Source organism: Rhinopithecus bieti, unplaced genomic scaffold (assembly GCF_001698545.2).
Source record: "Rhinopithecus bieti isolate Rb0 unplaced genomic scaffold, ASM169854v2 scaffold_1017, whole genome shotgun sequence".
Taxonomy (NCBI): Eukaryota; Metazoa; Chordata; class Mammalia; order Primates; family Cercopithecidae; genus Rhinopithecus; species Rhinopithecus bieti.
The window spans coordinates 6,648,828-6,658,323 of record NW_016803657.1 but is presented as its reverse complement, the minus strand read 5'-3'; the positions used below and the strand labels follow the sequence as shown (position 1 = coordinate 6,658,323).

The 9,496-nt window shown below is 53.1% G+C and overlaps 1 protein-coding gene across 6 annotated transcripts in view; it reads left to right on the top strand.

Annotated features, from left to right (window-relative positions):
• Nucleotides 1-9,496, top strand: part of RADIL (Rap associating with DIL domain) — an 81,793-nt gene that overhangs the window by 38,744 nt on the left and 33,553 nt on the right. For 5 of the 6 annotated variants that reach the window (XM_017894892.1, XM_017894903.1, XM_017894875.1 and 2 more), the window contains exon 3: nt 8,657-8,904. In XM_017894892.1, coding sequence (XP_017750381.1) covers nt 8,657-8,904 — 248 coding nt within the window. Of the gene's footprint in view, nt 1-7,115; nt 7,345-8,656; nt 8,905-9,496 lie in introns of those variants that run through there. The other variant, XM_017894912.1, reaches the window with a different exon arrangement.

The window sequence follows — 9,496 nt, the reverse complement described above, 5'->3', positions numbered from 1 at the left end:
CAAAGTGGTGGGATTACAGGCCTGAGCCACCGCGCCCGGCTAGGTTAGGTTTCTAAAGTATTCTGCAAATATAATTTTCATATACAGGACACCTCTCGCTTCTTTCTTGCTTTTTTTTTTTTTTCTTACATAGGTCAAATTCTGACACCCCTTGCTTCTTAATTCGCTCCCTTTCCTCCATCCTAGCACTCAGGGGCCACGTGTGGTTGACTCCTGGGTCATGAATCTGACATGATTTGCTTCTGATCTTTAAAAATATTACTGGCCAGGTGCAGTGCCTCATACCTGTAATCCCAGCACTTTGGGAGACTGAGGTGGGAGGAATGCCTAAGCACAGGAGTTTGGGACCAGCCTGGGCAAAATAGTGAGACCCTGTCTCTACAAAAAATACAAAATTAGCTGAGTGTGGTGGTGTCCACATGTAGTCCCAGCTACTTGGGAGACGGAGGCAGAAGGATTGCTTGAACCCAGTAAGTGGAGGCTGCAGTGAGCTGTGATTGTGCCACTGCACTCCAGCCTGGGTGACAGAGCAAAACCCTGTCTCAAAAACACAACAAAACAGTCTGAATTTTGCTTATTCACCATGTCTAGTCACCTTGCTAACTTCACTTGTTAATTGTAATAATTTTTTACGTAGATTCTTTTGCATTTCCTGCATATACAATCACATTGTCTGCAAAATAATGATAATTGAATTTGTTTCCTTCTTTCTTTTCTTTTTTTTAGACAGAGTCTCACTCCGTTGCCAGGCTGGAGTGCAGTGGTGTGATCTCAGCTCACTGCAACCTCTGCCTCTCAGGTTCAAGCAATCCTCCTGCCTCAGCCTCCCAAGTAGCTGGGACTACAGGTGCCTGCCACCATGCCCAGCTAACGTTTTGTATTTTTAGTACAGATGGGATTTCACCATGTTGGTCAGGATATTCTGGATCTCTTGACTTCGTGATCTGTCTGCCTTGGCCTCCCAAAGTGCTGGGATTACAGGCGTGAGCCACTGAGCCTGGCAACTTCTTTCTTTTCAGTCCTGTATCTTTCCTCTATTTTTCCTCGCCTGTTGTACTGACTAGGATCTAGTACAAAGTTGAAGAGAAGTGGTTACAGCAGGCATCATTGTCTTGTTCCTGATGGCAAGAGGAAGTTACACATACAGTCTCCCTAGAATTGTTTCCCTAATGGGAGAATTGGTTCCCAAAAGCGAGGCTAATATGTTCCTGTCTAGCCACAGTTGCTTTGTAGGGCCTTTTTTTTTTTTTTTTTTCGGAGTCTCGCTCTGTCACCCAGGCTGGAGTGCAGTGGCGTGATCTTGGCTCACTGCAACCTCCGCCTTATGGGTTCAAGCAATTCCCCTGTCTCAGCCTCCCGAGTAACTGGGATTACAGGCACCCACCATCATGCCTGGCTAATTTTTGTATTTTTAGTAGAGACGGGGTTTCCCCATTGTTGTCCAGGCTGGTCTTGAACTCCTGACCTCAGGTGATCCACCTGCCTCGGCCTCCCAAAGGGCTGGGATTACAGGCATGAGCCACAGCACCCAGCCTTTGTAGGGTTTCTGTAATGAGAATAAAATGGAATTAGATGCAAAATGCCCAGAATCAAGCTGGCCATGGCATAGGGAGGTGCTTACCAAATTATGCCTAAGCAGTTCTTTTTTGTACATTTGAAATGATTTTTCTTCAAGGACTGCTTGATGGTCTTATGGCTCTGTGTCCTTTGCTGGCTTAGAAAAGGGTGCTTCAGCTAAAGGAAGACTCATTTCAGGCCTATCTGACCTCTGTGTTTTGCAGCAGTAACTGCAGAGTTTATTTAGCAGTGCGCCCCCGGCTGTTACTAGGGGCCACTTTAAAATCATCTCTTGGCCAAGGGCGGTGGCTCACGCCTGTAATCCCGGCACTTTGGCAGGCCAAGGCAGGCGGATCATGAGGTCAAGAGATCAAGACCATTCTGGACAACATGGCGAAACCCCGTCTGTACTAAAATTACAAAAAATTAGCTGGAGGGAGGGCAGGGTGGTGTGGCAGGCGCCTATAATCCTAGCTACTCGGGAGGCTGAGGCACAAGAATCGCTTGAATCCAGGAGGCAGAGGTTGCAGTGAGCCGAGATGGCACCACTACACTCCAGCCTGGGCAACAGAGCGAGACTCCTTCTCAAAAAATAAAAAAATAAAAATTGTCTCTTGCCGGGCATGGGGGTGCACGCCTATGGTCCCAGCTATTCTGAGGCCAGATGTTCGAGGCTGCAGGGCGTTATGGTGACCACGCCTGTGAATCCACACTGCACTCCAGCCTGGGCAACATAGCAAATAAGCAAAATGGTCTCCGTTCCCCAGTAGCAGTCAAGTTCCACAGCCCAGGAACGTTTCATTATCTCTTCTGTCTCCAGTCCTAGTCACCTCATCTCTGAGGCCTGAGAGTGAGGATGGGTGACAGAAACGGTTCCAAGTTGTATATATCATTATTCCAAACCATCAAGAGCCGGGGAGGGAAGAGAAAACAGGATCAGGAGGTGAAAGCTGCCGGCTGAGTTTATAGAGGAACTGAGCGACGTTCAGGAAAAGCCTGTGTTTTTCTTTCCAGGGCTGTTCAGAGTCTGTGGGAGCTGGTGATGGTCACCAGCTGCTTGTCCAGGTTCCCTGTGCACCCCCGGCACGCAGAGCCCCGCCCTCTCTGCCAGCAGCGCGTCACTAGGCGCTGCCTTCTCGAGGAGGGGAGGGGGTGGCCTAGACAAAGTTGTGTGGTGGTGGCTGCATGCTGTCCCCTCGCCTCTTTCTCCAGCAGTGACTACCTCACCTAGGAGATGAGGCTGTGCTCAGCAGCTCGGCTTGGCCCAGGCTGGGGAGGAAGTCCACTAACAGGGCTTCAGGGACACAGAGCTCAGCGCTCCTTTCCTTACAGCCTCTGCTGTGAGAGTAGAAGAAGGATGTCAACAACGACCGTCCCATCCCGATCTTCCCCATTGCCCCGGCGCCCTGCACTTTCTACTCCTTCCATCCCATATCAAAGGCAAACATTTCATGGCCAGGCAGTCCTGTCTGCGAACCATGGTCCCTTAGGAGGCCTGCATTGCTATTCCAACCTCTGGCCTTGTCACATCTTTTTTTTTTTTTTTTTTTTGAGACAGGTTCTTGCTCTGTTCCCAGGCTGGAATGCAGTGGCATGATCATAGCTCACTGCAGCCTCGACCTTCTGGGCTCTGGTGATTCTACCACCTCAGCTTCCCAAGTAGCTGGGACTGCAGGCACACACCACCACGCCCAGCTAGTTTTTGTATTTTTTTGTAGAGACGGGGTCTTTGTGATGTTGCTCAACCTGGGCTTGAACTCAAGCCATCCTCTTGCCTTGGCCTCCCAAAGTGCTGGTATTACAGGCTGAGCCACTGGGCCTGGCCTTGTATTATCTTCTTACAATATCAGAAAGTGTACGTTTTGCTTCTGAGGCTGGGACCCCATGTATTAGCAGATGTTTGGAGCCAGGCAGGTCCCTGAGGGATGCTGTGGGCAAAACAGTGCTACCCACCAAGGTCCTAGTTACCCAGACCCTGCCTTATTCCTGGGCCGGGTTGTTTTTCTGCCTCTCCACCAGAGCAGATCAACAAGGGGCAGCAGGGAAGACCCACACCCGCCGGCTTCCTCTGCAGGAACTGACAGACACTTATCCTGAGAAGGATTGAAATTGACACTAAATCAAACTGGAGGCTCCCCACCAAGCTCTCCCAGTGCTTGTGGGTATCACCTTGCTCCCTGTAAGGAACCGCTGTGGACAGGGCTTTGGGGGAGGGGGAGTGCTCTGGCAGTGGCTCCTCTCCCTGGCTGCTGTGTTCTAGAACCTTCCAGATGGCATTTACCAATACAGATTCCTGGACATCCCTCAAACCTATGCAGCACCTCTGTTCCCAGTGAACTCAGTCACGCCAGGGCAGGAGCATTCCCAGAGATCCTTGAAGAAGATGAGGGCGTTGGGGCCACAGCTGACCTCGGCTGAAACTAGGCAGCCCGTCTTGTCCCTCACATGGGGTAGGCAATGAAAGATATGGGTATATTCTGGCTTGCAGCCTGGAGGTGTCCCCTTCACCCACAGCAGGGACTGGCACTTTATTTAAGATGAATAACTTCCCATCTAAAATTACTGTTATGAAAGGCTGCGGCCGTCCTGCCATTTTGCTTTATTAGAATTCATTTGTTTCGATATAGTGTTTTCTTTTTGTTGTTGTTTTGTTTTGTTTTGTTTTGAGACAGAGTCTCCCTCTGGTGCCAGGCTGGAGTGCAATGCCGTGATCTCGGCTCATGCAACCTCCGCCTCCCGGGTTCAAGCGATTCTCCTGCCTCAGCCTCAGGAGTAGCTGGGACTATAGGCGCCCGCCTCCATGCCCAGCTAATTTTTTTATTTTTAGTAGAGACGAGGTTTCACTGTGTTAGCCAGGATGGTCTCGATCTCTTGACCTTGTAATCCGCCCGCCTCGGCCTCCCAAAGTGCTGGGATTACAGGTGTGAGCCACCACGCCCAGCCAGAAATAGTGGTTTCTTGATAATGTATTTCTCACTGAACTTATTTCATGTTGGCGGAATCTCCCATTGGTTGCACAGGGGCCCCTGGGGTGACCCTGTTCTTGGCAAAGAACATACTTGTATAAGACTCCCAAACCAGGCAGTCCCTAAAATTGCAAAGCCCTGGCCTCCCCTTCCTGAGCAATGTGCTGCCAGGTCTGAGGGCCTTGAAACCTCCACGCTGTGTGTCTAGGGATGGCGCCATGTGATGCTTCTGAAGGTGGCTGGGGTCAGCGTTGCGAGAGATGCTCTCCACGTGCATCTGTCTCCCTCCACCCAAAGGCCAAGTGGGGACGATTTCTGTCCCAGTTCAGGTAGATCCACCCTGGGACTGCACAGCGCTGACATGCTCAGGTGACTCAGGTGATGAAGCTGTATCACGTCAGGCACAAACAGGGCTCGATTGCAGCTCTCTCTGTGGGAACTTGGGAGGCCACGTCAGCCCCCAACAAGCCTGACAGCACACCCCCTGGGAACACGAGTGCTGGGGTCCTGTCTCCTGCAGCCTCATCTTGGGACAGTGCCAAGTCACAAAGCCACACGTAAGAGGCCTTTCAAACTTACGTGATTTTTACTTTAACAAAAGTGGTTATGCTGGGCATGGTGGCTCACACCTGTAATTCCAGCACTTTGGGAGGCCTAGGTGGGCGGGTCACTTGAGGTCAGGAGTTCGAGACCAGCCTGTCCAAGATGGTGACACCCCGTCTCTAATCTAAAGATACAAAAATTAGTCCAGCATGGTGGCACGCACCTGTAATCCCAGTTACTTGGGAGGCTGAGGCAGGAAAATCACTCGAACCCAGGAGGCAGAGGTTCCAGTGAGCCGAGATTTGCTACTGCTACTCCAGCCTGGGTGACAGAGTGAGACTCTGTCTCAAAACAAACCAACAAAAAAGTTTTTAAAAATAAAGTATCATCAGTTACATTTACCTGACACCTGGGTTCCCACCTCCCAGACTGGACAGGTAAAGGTTTTTATCGTATTTGTTTAGAGTTTTAAAATGAAATAAGTCAAACACGATATAAAGTTATGATAATGTATTTATTATAAATTATATATAACATATATTCTGTTACGTACTGGACGCTATACTACATCCTGTGAAACTGAAAGCATTTCTTCCACCAGCCCCAGGCTTACTCCGCTGCCTGCTGAGGACAGCCACTATGTGGTAAATTCACTGTGTGCCTTGTTGTTTTGTAAAATAGCTCTACATTGATCACATGTTTGGCTGTAAAACACATTTGTTTGAATTCTCAGCGAATAAAAAAAAACTGAAATTATACCAACCACCCTCTCCGACCCCAGCCCAACAAAAATAGAAATCAGTGCTAAGAAGATTGCTCAAAACCATACAATTACATGGAAATTAAACAACCTACTCCTGAATGACTTGGGGGTAAAAAATAGCTTTGCATGCAAATATATAGAAACCATAAGCGATGTACAGCGGTGTTTTAGGTGCTTTAATAAAAACTGAGCCAACACGTCATACCATGTGTTATGTCATGTCACGTGTCACCTGAAGCTTTGCTCTTGCACCCTGTGGTCATGTACACAGCTGGCTACGGTCTTTTCTCTGCAGAGCTCTCCTCCCGTGCATGGCAGCTCCCTGTGAGGGGCGATTGGGTGGGTTCTGGGATTTGCTAACTCAAGCAGTGCTGAATGCATGTGTGCACATGTGCATGCATGTGTGCACAAGTGCATGGGTCCTGCTGTCTGTCCCACAGCAGGGGACTGAGGAGCAGAGTGGCGTGGTCAGTTGCTGTCCACACTGGCCATGCCCGCAGCTGTGCCATTGTTGGCAGTGGCCGCTGCTGCTGCTTCACCTCCCCCACACCTGCACTCAGAGGGAGGCTCTGTCATGCTTGTGGCCTTGGGTGCAGGGACAGCGCCGCCGCCCAGAGGAGAGGCCTCATCTCTGGCCCCTCATTGAAGGCTGGCAGCCTGGCCCTTCTACACTCATGCAGGCCCACCCAGCACCAGCAAGGAGACCCTGGGAGTGGCCCCTGTGTGTCAGCCTTGGTTCTGACCTGCAGACATCCCAACCCTGGGCCTGAGGAGGCTGTGGGGCCTTGCCTGGAGGAGCAGGGTACACTCCGCTGCAAGCCACTTGCCTGGGGCTACAGCCCTAGGGGACACAGGCCTGGGACATCCTGTGCCGCATTTGTGGCCAGGCCCCCTGGGAGCCCCTGGGACTCTAGGAAGAGAAGCAACCCTTCCTGCCCCATTGCCCTGGGACTTCCAGAAGGTCACTCTGAGGTCACCTCCTGTAACCTGGCCCCAGAGTTGGGAAAAACTTGGGGGCCGGAGCATCATCTGGAGCTTTTTTGTTCTTCTTTCGGATCTGACCCCACAGTTGTCCAATGAGGCTGAGCTGTGGGGCTCGTAACGCTTGTGGGAGTGGCAGGTGGGACGAGGTAGGGGAACCAGGCCCCACCTGCTGGGCACCTGCCGCCCGCCAGGCTGGGCCGGGTTCTGCAGCCGGCAGGAGCACAGGCGATGAGCAGCCAAGCCCAGCAGCCTCGCACTGCGGCTGGGCGGCCTCCTTCACACCCCAGCCCCCCGCGGGCTGCAGATGCACAGGCTGCCGGCTGCCTTGGGAAGGACGGCGGGGCCGCTGGCGCTGGTAAGGGTCGTCCTCGGCCAGCTGCCGCCTCCCTCCATCCGGCTTTTGTTTGGTTTTATTGGGAATGGCTGGAGGAAAGGCCGCCACAGATGGGGACGGATCTTAACCTGAAAGGCTGCGTACAGGGAACTCAGCAGAGGGCTCAGAAAAGACAGCGCCAGGTCAGCTGGGGACTGGTGAGCGGTTTTCGTCTATTGCAGCCGACTGGCTTTCCCAGAGCATGCATTTAGAGTGTGTGTCTGTATTTATGAGATTTTAAGTCTTCTTCTAAGGTTGTGTGTTATCTCTGAACTGTGTGTGCATGTTTGTGTGCACATGTATGTGTTAATGTGTGTGAGTGCATGTGTGTTGGCATGTGTGTATGTGTGTGCACGTGTTTATGTGTGTGTGTGTTTTTGTGTGGGTGCATGTGTGTGCATGTGTGTGTTGGCGTGTATGTGTGTACCCATGTGTGTTTATGTGTGTGTATGAGTGTGTGTGCATGTGTGTATGCGTTTTTGTGCGGGTGCATGTGTATTTGTGGGCGTGTGTATGCACATGTGTGTTTGTGTGTGTGGCTGCTTTGGTTTGGGAGTGTCAGAGGCAGCCTTGGGAAGGAGGCAGCCATGCTGTTGCAGGAGCAGGCTATCGGCAGCCCCATGGGCTGGGGTGACGTGGCTCAGTGACACCTCCTCCTTGTAAAGTGGGGGCAGGATGATGACCAGCCTCTCATCTCATGAGAGCACCCCCAGAGGGGAGTTTCACCTGGTGCCCAGATGGATGGGGCAGGACTCTGGAGGTGGCGTGGTGACCCTGCAGAGGCCCAGGCTGCCGTGGGAAAACGTTTGTGGTTTGAGGCCCTGTGGGCCGTGGTGCTGGCTGGTCGGGCAGGCCGCGTGCGACCCTGGGCTGCCACAGGGCAGGCGTGGTCCCCTCAGCCTGAGGATTTGACAGGCAGGCTGCTGGCTCTGAGATTGTCCTGCGGGTGCCATGGTGGTGCCAAGGCATTGTCTGGTTTTTCGAGGGGCATGGCTAGAGGGCAGAGTCCTTGAGTCTCCATCAGACCTGTTTTGACAGAACAATGACAGGCATCAGGAGACGTGGCTTAGTGGGATTTGAGCTCAGGAGGATCTGGGACGTGGGCGCTATTAGACTTATTTATTTTTTTTTTGGAGGGGATGGAGTTTCGCCCTTGTCACCCGGGCTGGAGTGCAATGGTGCAATCACAGCTCACTGCAACCTCCACCTCCTGAGTTTAAGTTATTCTGGTGCCTCAGCCTCTTGAGTAGCTGGAATTACAGATGCGCACCACCACGCCCAACTAATTTTTGTATTTTTAGTAGAAATGGGGTTTTCACTATGTTGGCTAGGCTGGTCTCGAACTCCTGACCTCAGGTGATCCCCCCACCTCCGACTCCCAAAGTGCTGGGATTACAGGGGTGAGCCACCGCGCCCAGCCCTGGTGCTATTAGATTTCTAACTGCTCACCCTGCGTTGCTTCTCTTCCAGGGATAAACGCCCAGGCCCGGAGACTGCAGCGGAGTCGTGCAAAGGGAACCCCGGCCCTGGCCCTGGGGGATGCCCGGAGCTCCCCTCCACCCCGGTTGCGCCGCACAGTCAGTGAGACCAGCCTGAGCCCAGTGAACGCCCTGCCTGCTGCCACCCAGGGCCCTGAGGAGCCCGGCCCGGACACCATGCGGTACTCGCTGTACCATTCCCCGCACTTGCTCCTTCTGCAGGGCTACAGCCAGCAGCACGTGAGCCTCCCCTCCTGACACTCACTGCCCGGTGCCACTGCGGGGACAGCAGGCGGGACTCAGAAATCAAGCCCTCCTCCCGCCTTCAGCCCAGTCGGCCGCGAGCTCTGTGGCTGCAGCCCCTCTGTGTGTGCGGAGGCTGTGGAGTGGGGTGGCAAGGGCAGATGTAGAGTCATCCACATTTTCCCTGTCCAGGCCACAGCGGGCAGCAGTGGGGGCTCCTCACTTCCCCAATCCCAGAGTGGGTGTCCTCAGCACCAGGCACTTTCAGGGAGAACAACTCAGGCCTTCCCAGGCTGTGTCTCCCACCTGGCTCTGGGGAAGGGCATGGGCAGGCGGCCAGAGCAGGCGGCCAGGGCCAGTCTGCTTCCTCCTCCAGGCGAGGGGGGTGCTGAATCACCAATTGGTGGCCACATTCTCTGAGGGGGCACCGAGAAACGGCCCCACCCCACCCCTACCTGCCCAGAGCAGTTTCTCACCACTTCCATCAGAGCAGGCAGGTTGTCGCCCCAAGCAGATGCCAGGCGCAGGGCCGCCTCGCCTTACCTTGCGGGACACTTGCCCTGCCAGACATCTGTTTTCCCTGCCCCCC